The sequence below is a fragment of the Pseudorca crassidens genome, chromosome 15 (assembly GCF_039906515.1).
Source record: "Pseudorca crassidens isolate mPseCra1 chromosome 15, mPseCra1.hap1, whole genome shotgun sequence".
Classification (NCBI taxonomy): domain Eukaryota; kingdom Metazoa; phylum Chordata; class Mammalia; order Artiodactyla; family Delphinidae; genus Pseudorca; species Pseudorca crassidens.
In genome coordinates, this window is record NC_090310.1 from 20,227,034 (window position 1) to 20,248,342 (window position 21,309).

Here is a 21,309-nt window from a genome sequence, read left to right on the forward strand (position 1 = left end):
GATTTTAAGAGGCCCCCATGTACATATGAGATTGGGCCCAAGTACAGATATTTTGGTCTGAACTGTGAGGTTATGGCAAAGAAAGGGTGGGTTGAATGGTTTTAGGCCAGGGAGCAAGTGTCACAAATGCTACATCTCCAGTGAAATAAGGCATATACTGCTGTCCCCAAACACCATGAGGCAAGGAGTGGCTGCCAGACTAGTCCACCCACGTGGGAGACTCAAACCTGGGACCTTGCAAAAATAAAATCTGGACACTAAGGGCCCCCCTTTTAGTGAAAGCCAAGGCCCTAGAATAGATGCTAGAAAGTCTTTTATTAGTCACCCTGAATTAAAATGACAGTTCAGGTCACTCTGGAAAGAAGAGAAATACTAACTACCCTCCCTTCAAGTTTTAGTAGCCAACAGGAATCTGGGCTCTGAAAAGTCGCAAAACACTTTTCCAGATTATCAGCAGCTGTGGCAACTGGTCAAATGTGTGAGCAGCAGGGAAGCTGAGTGATCCCTGTGAGCAGAGCTCACTGTGGTAGCTCATGGCCATGGGCAGCTCAAGAGCATCACAACCTCCCCACTGGGACAGAATGCACTGCTCCATCCAGCCACCCACAGGACCAACGGGTGGCAGTGCTGGAAACAGATGAGTCCATGTTCCACACATAACGGTACGGAGTGACTGTTAATAGATACGGTTTAAGCACAGCATTTGGAGACAATTCCTCTAGACGTTCTGTTATTAAGTCTTAAGAGCTTAGAGCCTGGGAGGACTGAGAAACTCTAAAGAATTAAACCAAAAAAAAAAAGAAAGAAAGAGGGCGGCAGGTGTCAAAGACACAAGAGCTCTTTGTAGATGCTGACTGGCTCACTTTGTCCCCAAGTTCATCTTAGAGCTCAAGCGAATTTGAGACACAAGGCAGAGACATTAGACCTGTGTCAAGGGCAAAAACTTCTGGTAGTAGCTCTTCGTGACGTCAATCATCAGCTCCTGGGTACATTCTGGGAGCTCCCCTGAGAAGAGTCCTGAGGAAAGAAAGACCTGGTCAACCACGAGGAGCCGGAGGAGGCCCACATGCAGCTCTGACTCCTGTTTCTAGAAGTCTCCTTTCTTTAGTCATGAATGTCTAAATACTACGTTTTCCATCTTTGGTGCTAACAGAATATTTCCACTGACCATATCTTCAAGATGATGTGAATTTGTGTGTGTGTGAGAGAAACAACTAATACTTTCCCAAAATGCAGAAATAAATCCCAGGGACTTCCCTGGTGGCACAGTGGTTAAGAATCCTCCTGCCAATGCAGGGACACGGGTTCAAGCCCTGGTCCGGGAAGATCCCACATGCCACGAAGCAACTAAGCCTGTGCGCCACAACTGCTGAGTCTGTGCTCTAGAGCCCGCGAACCACAACTACTGAACCCACGAGCCACAACTGCTGAAGCCCACATGCCTAGAGCCTGTGCTCCACAAGAGAAACCACCGCAATGAGAAGCCTGCGCACCGCAACAAAGAGTGGCCACCACTCGCTGCAGCTAGAGAAAGCCCGCGCACAGCCACGAAGACCCAATGCAGCCAAAAATGAAAAAGTAAAAAAAAATTAAAAAAAAGAGAGAAATATATTCCAGGTAAAAGAGGTTAGTACATCATGGCATAACCTGAAAAGTTAAGGCAAATCTGACTACATCAGACGTTGTTCCAGGCAAGGATTCGTCCATCCCCTGGATTCTGGGGTGACGCCTGCTGGGCAAGCCAAGGTGAGAGCTCTTGAGGGAAGAAACTGCCCTGCTATTCATACAATGAAACTGAATCCAAGGCCCGAACATGCTAGATATATTCAAATCACAAATGGAGGTAGAACAGAAACACCTTATAGAAAGACAAAAGATGCAGGAATCCTATGTAAGAATTTCTAGGAAAGAGGCACTCTCACACACTCTGGGTGGACGCGTAAACTCATACAACCGTTTGAAGAGCAATTTAGGAGTATTTAGCAAAACTTTTAAAAGTTCATACCCTGTGACCTGATAATCCAACTTTTAAGAATTTATTCTACAGATAATCTTGCCCAATTGCACAATATATGTACGAAAGCATCAATGCAGCAAAGTTTCTAATCATGAAAAACCAGGTGCAACTTCTTTTGATCCATTATGCCAGAGGATGATTAGTTATACTGTGGGACATTTATGCAATGAAAACCATGAAACTATTAAAAGGCATGAGGTGAATCTCATCATACTGACAAGAAAAGATGCCCAAGATATACTGTTAAGGAAGCAAGTTTCCTAACAGAACAGAGTATGATTCTGTTTATACATGTAAAAACAGTTTCATATTATATACACAAATATATATATAAACACACATACCTATACACTCATACGCATATAAAAACACACACATATGCTCTTGTATATATACAAAGAGAAAGGAGGATAGAAAAAATGGTCTTAAAAGATACACAATTCTCACAGGCACCTTTTACAAACTAGCAGCCCATGTCAGATTTCCAAATATATGTTTAGTCTGTACAGTATTTAATCTCCTAAAAAAAATTAGTACTCAACAATTAAAAATTCAGAAATACCATACAAAAATTCAGATTTTGAGCTCCTCATGAAACACCAGAAGTTCTCATGATATCATGCCTGTATTCTTAAACAGCTATGATAGCCTATTACTTCAATCATTTACATGATCTGCCGGGCTCCTGTGGACATCTGAGTTTTTGGTCCCTAACCCAGATCCTTTCTGTACGGTTTGCCTTTCATTTTGACTCAGTTTCATGCTGTGGAGCCTTCCAAAAATATACTAGTTTTCCTGCAACCCTATGCCTCTTCATTAAAGGGGGAGATTGCCAACAGCAGTATCTAGATGGTTAGCATTTGTTTGTGAAGTCACATAAAATAAACATGGGAAGTACCCTATCAGTGCAAAAAGTACCGAACTCTAAATAAGGAGCTCTGGGAGTTCCCTGGTGGTCTAGTGGTTAGGATTCAGTGCTCTCACTGTCGTGGCCCGGTTTCAATCCCTGGCTGGGGAACTGAGATCCCAAAAGCCGAGGGGCCAAAAAAAAAATTTTTTTTTTTAAATAAATAAATAAGAAGTCTTTAGTGCTTGTCAAAGCTTTCCCCCCAGCTAGCTCCGATACGTCGTACAACTCAACCTCCCTAGGCCTCAGTTTCCTCACCTATACAATGATCTCTAAGGTCCCAGGCAGAACCTCCACACACAGTGTTTATCTGGATTTCAAATATCTAGCAGTGCTTCCCTGCCATACGCCATCAGTGCTCAAAGACCATAAATTGGTTCTAAGGGCTTTGAATAAGTTAAAAGAGATTAAGATATTTCGTCAGCAATACACTTCTCATCTCAGCTCAGATGCTTGTCTCACAACTCCTAAAACAATTGCCAAGACCGTGCTGATATAGCACTTGCTAAGAACTATTAAACTTTCTCACAGTGGGAACTCATTATGGGGAGAATTACTAAATAAAAGTCTCTTCCTCCTTTGCAAACAGAGGTGCATGAAAGAACAGAATGGCCCATTTCCTCCCCAAAGAATCCTAGTGGATGATTCTGTACATCTTTGAAATTTGCATTCAGTGATCTGAGTAATGAGATTTTTAAAAATTGGAATAACAAATAAACCACCCAGTGGTTAGAGATCATATATTGTCAAATCTCTCTCTTCATATCATCTTCCATCTGTGAATCTGTGATGTGCCTTTACATGAGCTACGTGATTTCCACTGCATAAAACAACATGTAGAAGAAAAGAGACTGTCTTGAGGTGGGGGTTGGGAAATGTGAGGTTTTCTTCTTCTTGCTTTTTGGTGTTTTCCAAGCTCTCTAGCATGAGCATGGATTGCTTTTGTCTCGTCACATGTTTGTAATTTGGAACTCTGAGCTCATGAGGGCTTTGCCTACGGGCAAAGGTCAAAAGATAATGTATTTGCTTCTCTCAGGTGTCCTAGAGCTCTCACTGGTCTTAGAGCATGTTTTATGGTAACTTTTCAGTTAGGGCATTCCTGGGCAGGGCGGGAAGTACAAGTTCAAACCCCACCCAATGTGAAGGTAAGGCCATAGAATTCTCTGGACACACTTTTTATTTTTCCACCCAGAGCCCAAGGCAGGAGAGACATGCTTCCTCATACTTTTCCTGTGCTGGTGACAGATTTATCTAGTTATATTTTAGATAGTATTTCTGAGTACTCTGTACCAGGAGAATGTTTAAGTTAGCTAGATCAACATACTGTTAGAGATAGAAATCGCATGCATTACTTTTGTGAAAGAAAATAAACTTGAGTTTTAATAATCAACACCCAAGGTTACCTGGGCAGCCTGAGAAGACGGTGAATGGTGGGACCACAGTTTCTGGGGGTAATACTGTGTTGTCAAGAATTTTGCAACAGTCTTTCAACACACACCGGCGCCCCTGAAATTAAAATTTTGTTAATAGGAGATAGACCAGGAAATGGGAGTAAAAGTTGTCTTGTCTGCTGTGTGGAATATATTTATATTTTCTCTATTCATGATATCATACAATAGTCATGGACAGTGACAAGAGGCTTGGCTACTATTCCCTATTGCAGGTGGTACATGACAAGCAGGAGGTAAAAATGTGAGTGTGTACAAATTTGAGGTGGGGGTCATACACTAGGGACAGTTCAAGTTACCTTAGGCATTTCATACTACATGAAATTCAATCTTCAAGAATTCTGTTTACTTTTCTTTCTTCCTTTTTTTAATAATTTAGTGGATATCTGTTGTTTTGCTTGTCCAACATCCACTTCCCTTTCTTCTGGTAACAGAAGCTATATTTTCCTTGGATACCGCCCCATCCCCATCTCAGTCCATGTGCTTCACCTCCCATCCCAAACTATGAACCCCAAGCCTGGCCACAGTCACTGGTTTAGGCAATCGGCGTATGAGCTGATGATGAATCTCAATGTCAGGGCTTCTGCTGGGACTACAGGGAAACACTCTTTCCAATGGGGATTTTAGAGGACAGGACAGAATCCTGGACCAGCCACTGGTTTCCATGAGGAAAGGACCTGCCTGAGAGACTCCCAGAGGAAAACAAAAAAGGGAAGGGGATTAATTCTCGTGACATCAACTGAACCCCCAGAGTCACTTATGTATGAAATTAGGATCTACTTCTGTACCCTTGCTTCATATTAGCCAGTACATTCGCTTTGAACCTACCAATTTAAGGTCTGTTTGTTCTTTTGCCAATTCCAACTGGAAAAGTCTTGGCAAATTCTTCTGGATATGAAGTTACTAGTTCATTTGTTCCCCCATGGGTAAGTGGTAGTTATTAGAAGGTTTAGGCTGCACATAATGCTTGACTTTATCCACTGTCATCACTTTTCAATTCTGCCATCACCCACGGCATTTTGGGGGCAAGAAATAAGGTCTGGGAACTTCATCTCTTTCATGGCTTAAGGGAAAGGAGAGGCTTCTGTATACAGTTAAAGTTATGTCTCAGACAACTTGCTGAGTAAATGAAAGATTGCATTTACATCATCCGGGTCTATAAGTTTACTTGTGTTCTGGTCAGATGATCTGATAAAACATCCCCAGGTGGCTGAAGATGCGGAACACCTAACAAATACCAGGATAATGCTAACCCATCTAGATCTTAGATTTTACCAAAGAATATGAAAGATACTTTGATTTGGTTGTGTTCAAATTTTTCCCCAGTATTAAATACCTAACTCTTATGTAAGTCCAGGAACTCCTGGGTAGATTGCCAAATGAATTTTTTAAAAAGCTTATACCTCTAAGGTCTGAATTTCTTTAGTGGCTAACTAAGTTGTCTCCAGTTGGGTGGTAACAGCCAAGCTGGGCAACATCTTTAGGTCAGAAGCAAGTTATGACTGCAGCTCATTTCTCCTTGGAAAGTTTTCTTCCACGAATTACCTATTATATTGGCAACATCAAAAATCGGGCAGATGGCCAGCTCCCCTGGTGACTCCCAAATTAACTCAAAGATGTCCTATGACGCCTAAGCTCCTAATAACTCAGACTAAGCACATGGGGCACTGAGTAAAAGGAGTGTGCTGCGTATGGCAGGACACATTCACAGACAGGGACCTGCAGACACAGGGCCCTGGAAGAGAGGGACAGTGGAAATGAACCTTCTCACTGTATACTACCAGCCACCACACAGCCTGAGGGCACCTGCTTTCTAGAGTTGGCCATTCTGCCCACTCAGAGAAATGTGCTCAACTGGGTTTCAGAGAATTCTGGGTAAACTGATCAATTACATGGCAGCAGAATAAAAAATGCAGGTACTTCTTAGGCATGAATGGCTTGGCAATAGCTGAGGAGATAAAAAGCTGAAACTACTTCTTTATTCTTTCCTGGAGAACTTTCCAAGAAGGAGTTAAGAACTATATGTTGCTAGTATTATAGCTACCCATATCTCCTTATGCAAGTTATTTAGCAAGTTACTTAAATCCTGTGAAATAGGATATAAAACCAAGCCCGTAGGGATGCTGTCAAGACTAGAGACAAAAGTAAAACTCATGGCATGGTTAACAGTGCCTATTAATATTGCCTGTTAGGCTTTTCCTGCAGACATTGGGCAATTCTGATTAACACCCACACCTTCACATATCCAAGCATAAGTTAGACTACCACATGAGATGCTACAGGAAGGATCCGTGTGTCATGAAGACAGTTGGACTCTAAATGAGTTCTTGCTAGCTCTGAGATTCTCAAAGGATCATTCTCCTGAGATTACTTGGGAATTTTTAAAGGCTCAGCAAATAAGCCCTGTCAATACTGAACAATGACAATACCATGAATTGATGTATTGAAAAGTGATACAAAAAGCAGAGCACCTAACAATAGGACTAGAATTCCCTAAGCTGTGGGAATAGCATTTGGATTTTAACCGTTCAGACATTTGGCTCTGGGGCTAAAGGACTAGGCTACTATGGTGATGTCTTCACATTGCTGAGGAAAATATCAGGAAAACCCAGCTGTGGCTTGGAAAGCCAGCTTTGGTCAAACAGTCAGAGTGAGGGGAGAGGATGGATTTCTTCTCCCTTTTCTCAACGTCAGCCCGAACCACAGACATTCTGTCTCTAATACATACTAAGGGACTCCCCTGGAGAAGAATATTTGGCAAAACAACTACTCCCCTTAATTCTGAGTAACAAGTCAGACTGGAATGTTTTTCTCATCAGTGGGGTTCTCCATTGCACTGTCTACCTTTGCTGTGCCCTCATGGCTCCTGGAATGTGACTGCATGGCTTCTGCAGGTTTTCTGATACTTTAGGGTCCTAGTCTTATCCAGAGCAGAGAACTGACTCTAAATTAAGAGGAGTGGCCATTTAAATGTATGAAAGGGGTCTTGGTTTTTCCCAGAATCTGAGGGACAAACCTAAAATGTAGGAGACATTTTCCCTGAAAATTTAGGCAGTTTGGCTCTGATCATTAACATTCTTACTCAGGATGGTCTCAGAAATCCTAACTGAAATCAACCTCTTCATCTATGAAATACCAAGAAATTCAGCCTTGGAAAGCCTTGGTTGGGTTAAACAAATTGATATCGAGGCACCTGTGGACCAGGGTCCTACAGGTTCTGCTGAGGGAGGGGCCCCCTCGTACCTGGCAAACCCAGCACCCTGAACTACGTGCAGCTCCCTTAACGTCATGCCCATTGGTGACTTTGACCCTTACACATGCCAATGTCTTCCCTGAAACACTCATTCTCCTCTGGTCTAGGAGCCAATTTTGATGCACCCTTCAAGATCCCCTCACCCCCACCAGACTGTAAGATTCTTGAGGTGAAGCAACAGGTAGGTCACATAGCGGCATGGCTATTCATACCACTAGGGTTCAAATCCCAGCACTACCATTTACTAGCCTTGTCAAATCCCCTAATATCGAAGGTCTTCAGTCTCCTCACCTGAAAACAGGGATAATAACAGTACCTAGTATCCTTGGATGGTTGTGAGAATAAAATGAAATAATCAAAGGTAAGAGTTTAACGTCATATGGAAGAGGTTCCATAAAGGTTAGCCATGATTATTAATGCCTAGGAAAAACTCCAAATTCAGTAATAATTCTGATAGACCAGTAGACCAGAAAGGACTTCTACCCTGCTTGATGACAGAAGCAGAAGCCCACTGATGTGAGGGACGCGAGCTAGAGAGAGAGTGAGGCTGCTCAGCCAGCCAAGTCACCATACTCACAATCACACAGTTCTTGCCAACATGAACATAAGAGCCAATCTGAGCTGCGTTGACCACACAATCTTCCTCAATAAAGACGTGGTCCCCAATATGTAGAGGAAAAAATGCAACGCTATAGAAGAAAAAGAAGATGAACAAAGAAAGGTCAAGGTGATGTACTTTTGGTCAAGGTTTATAGAACTAAAGATCGTAATCTCAACTCCATCGTCTTTTCTTAATAAGACTGTTCCTAGCAAGGAAAGAATCCTCAGGCTTAACGAATTCTATAATGTTGAAGAAGATGCATGTGACTACTAAATCAAAATCAGAAATATTAGACCAAGGAAATTTGAAAGGAAACAGCAGAACAGTGAGAGCAAAACCTTCAAAGCTAAAAAATCTGGCACCAAATAAAAACAAATGAATGTTTTGCTCATTCTTGCCTCCTTTGAAAATGCCCACAGATCACATTTTCATTAATCTGCTCTATAATCCTTCAGGGGACTGATGTGAGGTTCATGGGATATAATTCTCAACATGCTAAAAATTTATATACTGACTGGTTTTATTGAGAGTCTACTATATGCCAGACTCTGTGCTAGGAACTGGGGAATACAATGGTGAGCAAAAGGGATGCAATCATGCCCATGGAGCTTACAAACAAGAAAAGAAAAGAGAGACTAAATAAATGATTAAATAAGTAATTAGTTACAACTGTGATAAGTGCTACAGAGGAAAAATAACACATTATGAGAGCATATAACAGAGACTTTACTCAGACTGGAGGTTAAGTAATTGAAAGTGACATTTAAGCCAGGACTTAAGGAGTCAGTCGGCTTTCTCCAGACTTGTGACATCATTCCCATTCTCCAGGACTCCTCAAATGTCATTGACTGTGGTCTGTGATCATATTTACAAGAAATTTCGGTACCTTGGGATGTAAAATATTTGGACTGGAACTAATATAAAGCAGCTGGATGCTCATTGGCTCTTTCCAGTCCTGTGTTCTATTTTATCAGGAATATTTTGTCAGAGATGATACCTGTCCTCCACAGACCTATACTTTATTTAAATCTTCCTTAATTCATTTGCATTTTTGGTCTGGACCCCTTGTGTGGCAATGGATTCCTTGATCTTATCATAGTCTACAACAGTACTATCAACTCCTTAATTTTAAATTAAAAACTCCAAACTTTATACTATCAGCTGGTCCTGGTATTGAGATATACAGGGGAGGAAATCGACATTCACCTTCTATTCACGTGTTGCTATTTACACTTTCATATTTCTATATTTCTCATGTGGACTATTCTAATTTACACTTCCCTCCATTCACCAATAAGCTTCTTATTCATTCTCAGTCCTCTTCCTGGACCATATCCAGCCCAATAATGCCTTTATCAGGAGGTGGAGTCAACAACTCTAGCAGAGCATCAGTCACTGTATGAAACCATGAAAAGGTGTCACAGGGTTTTCTGATTTCCACTCAATAGTCCTTTTTTTTAATTTTAAAAAATATTTATTAATATTTTGGCTGCACTGGGTCTTAGTTGTGGCACATGGGATCTTTAGTTGCAGCATGTGGACTTCTTAGTTGCAGCATGCATGCAGGATCTAGTTCCCTGACCAGGGATCGAACCCGGGGCCCCTGCATTGGGAGCACAGAATCTTAACCCACTGGACCACCAAGGAAGTCCCCTCCCCTCAACAGTCTTCTGAGGGACTTCCCTGGTGGTCCAGTGGTTAAGACTCTCCGCTTCCACTGAAGGGGGCCCGGGTTCGATCTCTGGTCAGGGAATTAAGATCCCACATGCCGCACAGCACGGCCAAAAAAAAAAAAAAAAAAAATAGCCTTCTGAGCTAATGAGCAAATGCTTTCATCTAAATTTCATATGATTTACAATGACTCCCTGCTCCAATTCCTGTACATAATAAAAGCCTGGAGCCCAACATCACTATGGGAAATGCAGGACGATTCCTGCATGATATACACCCAGGTATGGTAGTCTGAGTTAGCTGCCCTCTTCTCTGTTCCTCCCTAACCATGTTCATGCCCCATTGACAGGAGTATCCCATTCTATAGTGGCTATCACGTTACAGCATCACATTCTATAGTAGCTTTCTGTTTATGTAATTCTTTCTATCACTAGGTTATTGTTGTTGTTTTTTTATTTTTATTTTATTTTTTTGCGGTACGCAGGCCTCTCACTATTGTGGCCTCTCCCATTGCAGAGCACAGGTTCCGGATGCGCAGGCTCAGTGGCTATGGCTCACGGGCCCAGCTGCTCCACGGCATGTGGGATCTTCCCAGACCGGGGCACGAACCCGTGTCCCCTCCATCGGCAGGCGGACTCCCAACCACTGCGCCACCAGGGAAGCCCTGTTGTTGTATTTTTAATTGAGGTATAGTTTATTTCCAATATATAAGTTTCAGGTGTACAACACAGTGATCCACAATTTTTAAAGGTTATACTCCACTTATAGTTATTATAAAATATTAGCTATTATTCCCTGTGCTGTAAAACATATCCTTGTAGCTTATTTATTTTATATGTAGTAATTTGTACTTCTTAATCCCCTACCCCTGTCTTGCCCCTCCTCCTTCCCACTGGTAACCACTAGTTCGGTATATCTGTGAGTCTCTTTTTTTTACATTCACTAGTTTGTTTTACTTCTAACACTGGGTTATGAGACCCTATTTGATCCATCTGTATATGCCCAGCTTATAACCTAGTGACTGGCATAAGGAAAGCACTCAATCAATGCTTGCTGAATTCTTGGATGAAAAGCAGATGGTGCCACAGGTAGGAACGAGGAGGGCAAAGCGAGAGAGAGGCAAAGAGAATACCATCATATCAAGCATAGCGGTCGGTTTTCCTGCCCTGTCCATGCCTTTTCTTAGACAATCCTTATGCCCACTGAGAGATCAGGGGGCCTGACTTGACCCTGCTCTCTGGGTCAAAGCTGTTTTTAGACTGGGTGTTTTTAGACTGGGGGTGGGCTGTTTTTAGACTGGGGGTGTTCTCTCTCCCAACATTTTGTTGATAGGACCTAAAATCTCTGGTTGGTATCCATTGGAAGCCTAAATGGAGAAGTGATGTAAAAAAACGGGCTGAGGCAGCAAGGTTGGCTCCATTAGAAAAGCCGGAAGATATAGCTGAAAGAAAAAAGAGGGAAGCAGAAGTGCAGAGAGAAGAACAGTTAAGAAACAGTATAACCTTGGTAACTGAGCAGCAGTCAGACAGAATAGTGGTCTTGACTCTGGCTAGCTGTCCAGTTCCAGGTTCTAGTCCCTTGTGAAGCCTGACCCCTTTTTCTACCCTTAAATTCCATCAAATATGCCTGTGGCTGTTTAATCAGAACCCCCTTTGCTTTTGCCAGCTTAAGTGGATTGTTTCTGGCAACTAACCACCAACTAGACTAAGACAACCAACACCAGAGTTGTGTTCATTATGGTGAATTCTTACTTAGTGTCCCAAACAATAGCGTAGACCTGCTCCTTCCCCCACAACTCAACGCATGGATAGTACCACCAGTAGCAGCATCTTGCCCAAGACTGAATCAGGTCATTAAATTACATACCCTTTGCTGAATTTCTTGAATGGTGGCCTTATGACACTCCGACTTTTCACAACACAATGACGTCCAACTCTTACATTTGCCAGATCCCCTCGAATAATACAGTCATTCATCACAATGGTCTATAAAACAAAGCATATTTTAAAAAGCTACTAACATAGCCTAAAACATAATGAAAAAGAGTAGGAAACCAGACAGTTTGAGAGTTATGCTATATTCTACTGAATCACCTGTTCTGTCAAAAGGGATAACTTTTAAGGTAAAGAGAATTGCCCTCATAATACTGATTGCAGTTCAAGATGTTCCCAGTACATCACAGGGTTTGCCCTTATTATCCCATGAATAGGACTCAATGGATGGACAAACATTTATTGAGAATACCTGTGGCAGACCTGGTCTGTGTATCTCCTCAGATGCACTTGGTTCCACCTGCCCCCAAGCCTTGGCTGCTTGCTCAGTGAGAGTCCTGGCTGTTCCCACCTTTGTCTAATCTCCTAACAGTACTATCTCCAACTTCATGCTCCAGAGGTGGACCCACTGAGGTTCTGCTTCCTCTCCCAATTTCTGGACCTAGATTATGTGCTACACTGCAAGGTGTGATATCTGGCTTCCCCAGAGGTTGCCAGGAGGGGCTGAATAACACAACCCAGAAACTGGGGGGAACTAATGCCCCATACTTGGTAAAGAGTAGGCATTCTTGAAATGTCTGCTGAATAAATGAGGTTTTAAAAAAAAAAGTGCACGTGGCTGAGGTTGCGGCTGGGAAAGTAAGCAAGGGACCAGATCATGAAGAATTACCTGTGCTGAGTACAGAAGTTCAGATGTTTTTCCCTAGCGGGTATAAGGAATCAATGAAAGATTCTAAGCAGAGGATTAACACAAGCGAAGCTTCATTTTAGAAATATTACTCTGGAAGCAGTCTGGAGCCTGAATGGAGGCAGGCAAGACTGGAGGGGATGTGACCCTTCAGATGGATCAAGGTGAAACGAGATGGTGGGCCTTATCTAAGGCAAAAGCTGTGCATCAGGGAAAGAGAAATAAATCAGAGGTAGAGGAATCTGAGCAATCCTTTAGATCCAGCTACCAATTTAGAGGAAGGAGAGGGGGACAGAGATCACATTAAGCAACACTGTGTAAAAAGAATCAGCCAAATTCAGAAATTTGAAAATACTGCAGGACAGTGAGCCAGTTTCCTCAACATATAAATGGCATGCGGAGAAAAACGAGGCAGGGAACGAGAACTGTTACAGATTCAAAGAGACTTAAGAAACACATCAACCAAACAGTAATGTGTACCTAACCTTGTCTGGATCCTGATTTGAACAAGCCAAGTGTAAAAAGACATCTTAAGATAATGGAGGGACTTCCCTTGTGACGCAGTGGTTAAGAATCCACCTGCCAATGCAGAGGACATGGTTCAATCCCTGGTGCGGGAACATTCCACATGCCGCGGAGCAACTAAGCCCATGCATCACAACTATTGAGCCTGCGCTCTAGAGCCTGTGTGCCACAACTACTGAGCCCATGTGCCACAACTACTGAAGCCCGCAAGCCCTAGAGCCTGCACGCTGCAACTACTGAAGCCCACGTGCTCTAGGGCTCGTGTGCTGCAACTGCTGAGCCTGCGTGCTGCAACCACTGAAGCCCACATGCCTAGAGACTGTGCTCCGCAACAAGAGAAGCCACCGCAAAGAGAAGCCTGCACCCCGCAATGAAGAGTAGCCCCCACTCGCCGCAACTAGAGAAATTCCGGGCACAGCAACGAACACCCAACGCAGCCAAAAAAAAAAGATAATGGAAAGACTGAACATGGACTGAGGATTAGATTAGATGATATTAGGGAATGACTGGCTTTTTAAAAAATATAATAACGGTCCTCTATACATTTTTTAAAGCCTTTAAATATCAGTGATATACATTGAAATATTTATGGGTAAAATAATATTATGCTTGCAATTTGCTTTAAAATATTCCACTCCAAAATTGGTTTGAACTTGGCAGGTGAGTATAGAGATGAAGCAAGAATGCCAGAATATTGCTAATTGTAGAAGCTGGTGAATGAGTATATAGAGACTCATTATATGTTCTCTCTACTCTATTTTTTTTTGCGGTACGCGGGCCTCTCACTGTTGTGGCCTCTCCCATTGCGGAGCACAGGCTCCGGACTCGCAGGCTCAGCGGCCATGGCTCACGGGCCCAGCCGCTCTGCGGCATGTGGGATCTTCCCGGACCGGGACACAAACCCATGTCCCCTGCATCGGCAGGCGGACTCTCAACCACTGCGCCGCCAGGGAAGCCCTGTTCTCTCTACTCTTAAATGTGTCCTAAAAGTTCCATAACAATACTGCTCATCTATAAAAAGTAATGAACTACTAATCCATGAATATATCCAACAACATGGATAAATCTCAAAAACATTATGCTGAAGGAAAGAAGCTGACCCCCCCCCCCCAAAAAAAAGTACATGATTCCAATTACAGGAAACTTGAGAAAATGCAAAACTAACCTCTATTCGTTTTACATAGGTTACCTGGGCAAAGCTAGAAGAAGGCTTGACTGCAGAGGGACACAAGGAAACTAGGGTGATGTAAATATTTTATATCTTGACTGTGGTACTAGTTGCATAGATGTCCCCATCAGCCAAACCTTTTCAAACTGCATATTTAAAATGGGTATACTTGGGCTTCCCTGGTGGCACAGTGGTTGAGAGTCCACCTGCCAATGCAGGGGACATGGGTTCGTGCCTCGGTCTGGGAAGATCCCACATGCCGCGGAGCGGCTGGGCCCGTGAGCCACGGCCACTGAGCCTGCCTGTCTGGAGCCTGTGCTCCGCAACAGGAGAGGCCACAACAGTGAGAGGCCCGCGTACCACAAAAAAAAAAAAAATAATAAAATAAAATGGGTACACTTTATTGTATGTAATATACCTAAATAAAAATGATTTTTTAAAAAATAAATTTATTTATTTTATTTTTGGCTGCGTTGGGTCTTTGTTGCTGTGTGTGGGCTTTTCTCTAGTTGCGGTGAGCGGGGCCTACTCTTCGTTGCAGTGTGCGGGCTTCTCATTGCGGTGGCTTCTCCCGTTGCGGAGCACGGGCTCGGCTCTAGGCACGTGGGCTTCAGTAGTTGTGGCTCGTGGGCTCTAGAAGCACAGGCTCAGTAGTTGCGGCGCACGGGCTTAGTTGCTCCACGGCCTGTGGGATCTTCCTGGACCAGGGCTCGAACCCATGTCCCCTGCACTGGCAGGCAGATTCTTAACCACCGCGCCACCAGGGAAGTCCTAAAAATGATTTTTTTTAATGTTCCATTATAAAATATTTAAAAAGAAAAAAAAAGAAGAGATTTTATATGACTCGGTCATTGTTTAGATGTTGGGTAAGAGAAAAAGAATCTAGGACAGGGTGAGCAATTCTGGGGATTAGATGATAAATTCAATTTTGAAATTCTGAGTTTGTGGAATCTGTGGGATGATCAACAGGCAGTTGTAAATAAAGGTCTGGGGCCCAAGATAGAAGGTCAGGCTAGAGAAGTAGATGGGAACACCTCAAATATAGGTGAATTTAGATAAATCACTAGCCAGAACATGAGGCTCTGAGAAGATACTGAAAAAGAAATGGGCTCACACCTGGAAGAGTTTACCAATCTGACCCACATATGTTCAGTCTATAAAACCTCTATGGGTAAAAAGAAATTTTCACATCTGCTGCTGATTGTAAAGTATTACAGGTCCTCTTGGTTTTTTTGGTTTTGTTTTGTTTTTGTTTTTTTGGCTGTGCCATGCAGCTTGCAGGATCTTAGCTCCCTGACCAGAGATCGAACCCAGGCCCCAGCAGTGAAAGTGCCGAGTCCTAACTACTGGACTGCCAGGGAATTCCTCTCTTGGTTTTTAAAAGCTATCTTCTTCAAGCTTAGAGAGATGTCTATTTCTAGTACATAATTCTTTCATCTGAGATCCTTAATTTACTTCAATCATTGTTTTTCAGCTTGTGTTTCCATCTACAATCAGAGAAAATGACTTATTTTTCTTTTGGAAGAAAACAGAATACCAAGAGTTCTGAGTATTTGGTAATGGCTGTTATTGTTTTATTGTGTTTTAAGTAAAGATAACAATCTTAATCTAGAAATAAAGAAAATCCATATAAGTCCCTCAGTCAGCCTAAATTACATTCCCACTGAGGAAGCAAACACACAAAAAACATAAGAAAGAAACGATATCACAGATGGTCAAAGAAATTTAGCAAGTGGTATTCAAACCCTGGTTTCCTATCTCATAAAGAATGGAGCTAAAGAAGAGAAGTCAGATTAAAAATAGAGGCAACATGGGCTTCCCTGGTGGCGCAGTGGTTGAGAGTCCGCCTGCTGATGCAGGGGACACGGGTTCGTGCCCCGGTCCGGGAAGATCTCACATGCTGCAGAGCGGCTGGGCCCGTGAGCCATGGCCGCTGAGCCTGCGCGTCCAGAGCCTGTGCTCCGCAACGGGAGAGGCCACAACAGGGAGAGGCCGTGTACTGTATTTAAAACAAAACAAAAGAGGCAACAGGGTGTTAAAATGAAAGGAGGTGCCTAAAAAGACCTCTCAGGGAGAAAAACAGTATTAAAGCATACTTCACCGAACTCAACAAGGACAAGGCAGAGGTGGCAAGTTGGGGGTCTGAGGGCTGTACCTAGAAATGGTTTTCTCTGGCCTCTGCAGCCATTTTTATCATTTAAATTAGATGCTATTATGTGAAAAGTAGGACATTTTACATTTAAAAAAAAATCTAGATTTCCAGTTTCTTTTGAGAAAATCAGAAGCTCTGCAAGTACAGGTCTGCACTCCCAATGGCAACAATCAGCCCAAGCTTAGCTAGGTCCTGTATTCTCCAATTCACTAGGCCCCACCATTCTGGTTTACACCCAGTCCTCTTTGCTCATCTGATCCCTGTCTCTTCCTGCAGGCACTGTGACACCCGATGGAAAACAGAAATGTCAAAGTTCTGAAAGGGGCAGGGGCTGGAAACAAAAATGGATTGTTCATAATAACAAAAAGCTGGAAACAAAATAACTATCCACCCATAAAAGACGGGATAAACCGAATTGTACACAGCAGTGGAAATGCATAAACCACAATGAATCTTAGAAACTAAGCTGAGAATGATGTTACTTACTAAATGTAATATATGTTTTCTATTGTCATTATTACAATAACTGAGAGTAAAAATAGTAAGTCACAGAAAACCAAGTAAAGCTAAACAATATAAATTATTTAGAAATACACACATATGTGGTAAAAATTTTGTTTTGAAAAATAAAGAATTTATAAGAAAAAGTTCAGAATAGTGGTATCCTCTTGGAAGGAGGTAGAAGAAAGAAATGGGAGAGGAACTTCAGGCTGTACTGTATTATTATGCATTGATTATGTTCCAATTCTTCAGTTGGGTGGTGGGTTCATGGTGTTGATTTAATTTTTATGCTTCATAACATATATATCACATACCAGTCTTCTGTGTGCACCAAATATTGCCAAATAAAACACCTTTCAAAAAAGAAAGAGGGCCCCGAATAACCAAAACAATCTTGAAAAAGAAGAAGTTGGAAGACTCATATTTCCTGATTATAAAATTTACTAGAAGTCTACAGTAACCAAAATAGTGTAGAACTAGCATAAGGACAGATATATCAACTATGGAATAGAATTGAGAGTGCAGAAAGTAACCCATACATCTGTGGCCAGATGATTTTCTATAAGGATGACAAGACCATTCAATGGGGAAAGGACAATCTCTTCAACAAGTGGTGCTGGGACAAGTAGAATTTCACCCCCCCCAAAATTAATTAATTAGGACCCCAACCTCACATCATATGCAAAAATTAACTCAAAATGGATCAACAACCATTTAAATACAAGTGCTAAAACCATAAAACTCTTAGAAGAAAACATAGGAGTACATCTTCACGATCTTGGGTTTGGCAAGGATTCTTAGATATACAACATCAAAAACTTAAGCAACAAAAGAAGAAATAGATAAACTGGACTTCATCAAAATTAAAAACTCTTGTGCATCAAAGAACATTATCAAGAAAGTAAAAAGAACATTATCAAGAAAGTAAAAAGACAACCTACAGAATGGTAGAAAATATTTGCAATCATAAATCTGATAAGGATTTAACACCCAGAATATAAAGAACTCCTACAATTCAACAACAAATAGACAAGATTTTAAAATGGTCAAAGGACTGAATAGATATTTCTCCAAAGATATGCAAATGGCCAATAAGATAAAAGATGTTCATCATCATTAGACATTAGGGAAATGCAAATAACACTACTATATATATAAAAGATAACTAATAAGAACCTATTGTATAGCACAGGAAACTCTATTCAGTGCTCTGTAATGACCTATATGGGAATGGAATCTAGCAGAGAGTAGATATATGTATATGGATGGCTGATTCACTTTGCTGTACAGCAGAAACTAACACAACATTGTAAATCAATGATACTCCAATAAAACATTAATTAAAAAAAAAAAACACAATGAGGGGCTTCCTTGGTGGTGCAGTGGTTAAGAATCCGCCTGCCAATGCAGGGGACACAGGTTTGAGCCCTGGTCTGGGAAGATCCCACATGCCGCGGAGCAACTAAGCCAGTGTGCCACAACTACCGAACGTGAGCTCTAGAGCCCATGAGCCACAACTACTGAGCCCACGTGCCACAACTACTGAAGCCCACACACCTACAGCCCATGCTCCACAATGAGAGGCCACCACAACGAGAAGCCCGCGCACCGCAATGAAGAGTAGCCCCCGCTCGCCGCAACCAGAGAAAGCCCGCGCACAGCAACAAAGACCCAACGCAGCCAAAAATAAAATAAATAAAGTAACTAATTAAGAAAAAAACACACAATGGAATATTGAATATCTTTCATATACACATCCAAAAAAAAAAGAACCCAGAAAATTACAAGTGTTCATGAGAAATTGGTACTCTCTTGCATTGCGGTGGGAACGTAAAATGGTGCAATTTGGCAGTTCTTCGCAAAGCTGAAAAATAGAACTGCCATATGACCCAGACACCCCCACCCCTAGGTATGTAATAAATAACTGAAAACAGAGCTCAAATACATCCTTGTATGCCAATGTTCATTGCAGCAATACTCACGATAGTGGGAAGGTAGAAACAATCCAAGTGTCCATCAACAGATGAATAAATAAACAAAATATACATATATACAATGGAATATTAGTCATGAAAAGGAATAAAATTCTGATACGTGTGGATGAGCCTTGAAAACATTATGCTAAGTGCAATAAGCCAGCCCAAAGGACAAATCTTGCATGACTATGCTTAAATGACATATATCTAGAATAGGCACATTCATAGAGACAGAAAGTAGATTGAGGTTACCAGGGTCTGGGAGGAAAGGGGATGAGAGTTATTCCTTAATGGGTTCAGAGCTTCCGTCTGAGTGGTGAAAATGTTTTAGAAATAGATATAGTGGTGATGATTGCACAACACTGTGAATATAATTAATGTCAATGAACTGTATACTTAAGTGCTTAAAGTGGCGTATTTTGTCATAAATACACACACACACACAAATCTTCCCTACAAAATCACAGAAAATGGTTTGGAATTAGATGAAGGATTTCAAAAAAAAGTCCACATATTTGCTAACGAGTCAGATGGAGTTAACTGAATTTTCTAATTTTGTACTAAAACAGTGTATCTATAATTACTAATTATATCTAACTACCAAACTCTATTTCTTTTCTATTAAATCTCATGGTATGATGGGGTAACAGACACAGTAATTGTGTCTCTACTGAAAATATCTGTGATCTTTTGATTACAATGAGATTATTTTACCTCTAGAAGTTACAGATTTAATATTTCAAGGAAAATTGAGTGCTCCTAATGGCAGGAAGAAACTATGGACTTCAGTGTTTGTCAAGCTCAAATATATCTTGATATTTTCTCTGGTTCTAAAGTGTTCTAATATTAACCCAGGTTTATGCTCATCTCTGTGCTATTTCAGTTTATTCAGACTACAAGATTCTGAGCCTTTCACATTCCATTTTTCAAATGCATTTCAGATTTTAGTTATCTTTCCCTATTCTCAAATTAAGTTTCAGTTAATAATGAATCATTAATTAGTAAACAGATAATTATATCAGTATCACTTTAGTTTCTACACTAAAATACTGTGCTGTCTATTTATGTTTTGTGTCCAGTAATACAGGACACACTACAATACTGTCCAGTAATTTCAGTGCTAGGTGTCATTGTATTTTGTGCCTGGAATAACAGGAAAAAGGCTTTCTGTTGCCTCTTTTTACTGCATATTTTTTGTATTCAATAAATCCAATTTGGAGCATTAAAAGAGAGAGAGAGAATTTTAGCATATATAGCAATAAATTGGGGACAACATTTCATCTGCCCTGCTAATGTGATAATCAGTGGAAAGAAAGCAGAAATATGCATCCCGGAGCTGGCTCCGTCCCTTACCTTGCCATTGAGAACGATGTTCTGACTTCCACACAGTACAGACTGGCGACTAACTTTGTTCCCAGATGCCTGAAAGGAAAGAGCAGAAAAACGAGGTGAGCAAACTGAGTGGGTTCTGGGCTACAGGTTTCCATCAAGAAAGCTCATACTGGAGAGAAAAGGACTTGCAATGGGGTGTCGTCTGCAATGGAATGAGTCAGGATATCAAAAAAGCAAGGATGAATTAGGAACTTAGGGATTCAAGGAACAGACCCAGAAATTGAATGTGATACGTCTATAGCCTAGCAGCAGCAGATTCGACTCTCATTTCTACACTTCGGTTTTACAGCCCTAAAAACAGGATAATGACTTTACCAATAGCATAGAGTTGTGAGAATTCAATGAAAAAATAAAGGGTAATGCTGACTGAGCACTAACCCGGTTTCGAGCAATTAACACACATCTACATATAGTTTGTATTGACTATAAAGAACCTAACAAACAAACAAAAAAAGAACCTAACAGTCTTTAGCACGTAGTAATAAATTATGACACGTTAGTTTAAAAAAAATTTTTTTTTTTAAAGGCCTGAAGCCCAGAGCTGTAATTATCAGGATGGATGAGACTTGTCCTGCTTTCTGGAAGGCGTTTTATCTCTACGAGGAAATCAGGAATAAATTTTAAAAAGCCTAAACTGGCCATGCAAGGAATGCATAACGAAGCCAGACCATACATGAACTCTCACTGCGTAATCTCGGACTAAACGCCAAAGGGACCTGGGGTGGGGCAGGGACAGGATGGAGACGGCGGCCTCAGGGGATGCAGGCTTGGAGAGGGGAGGGCAGATGTCTGGACACGCGCACCGTCTCGATGTACTCGGACTTGTTGTAGAGAAGCTCGCCCAACTCCATGGCCACCAACCCCCCTGCGCAGCTCCGGCTCCTGTCAAAGTCTGTCCGCCTGTCTCTCCGCCTCAGACTCCGGCTACTTCCGGCTGCTCCTCCACTTCCGCTCTGGGCGGTCTGCGGTCTCATCCATAGCTCGGCTCTCCGCTAGCTGGCCTCGCTCCATTGCTCTGC

General features: G+C 41.8%; 1 protein-coding gene across 1 annotated transcript; it reads right to left on the reverse strand.

Annotated features, from left to right (window-relative positions):
* Nucleotides 1-296: 296 nt before the first annotated feature.
* DCTN5 (dynactin subunit 5) lies at nucleotides 297-21,251 on the reverse strand. Its single transcript, XM_067706381.1, has 6 exons — nucleotides 21,094-21,251; nucleotides 20,252-20,320; nucleotides 11,764-11,882; nucleotides 8,203-8,314; nucleotides 4,328-4,430; nucleotides 297-1,017 (listed from the first exon to the last, which is right to left on the reverse strand). Exons 1-6 carry the CDS (start codon nucleotides 21,139-21,141, stop codon nucleotides 920-922), a joined length of 549 nt encoding a protein of 182 aa, XP_067562482.1. The 5' UTR covers nucleotides 21,142-21,251; the 3' UTR covers nucleotides 297-919.
* Between the last annotated feature and the right edge of the window lie 58 nt (nucleotides 21,252-21,309).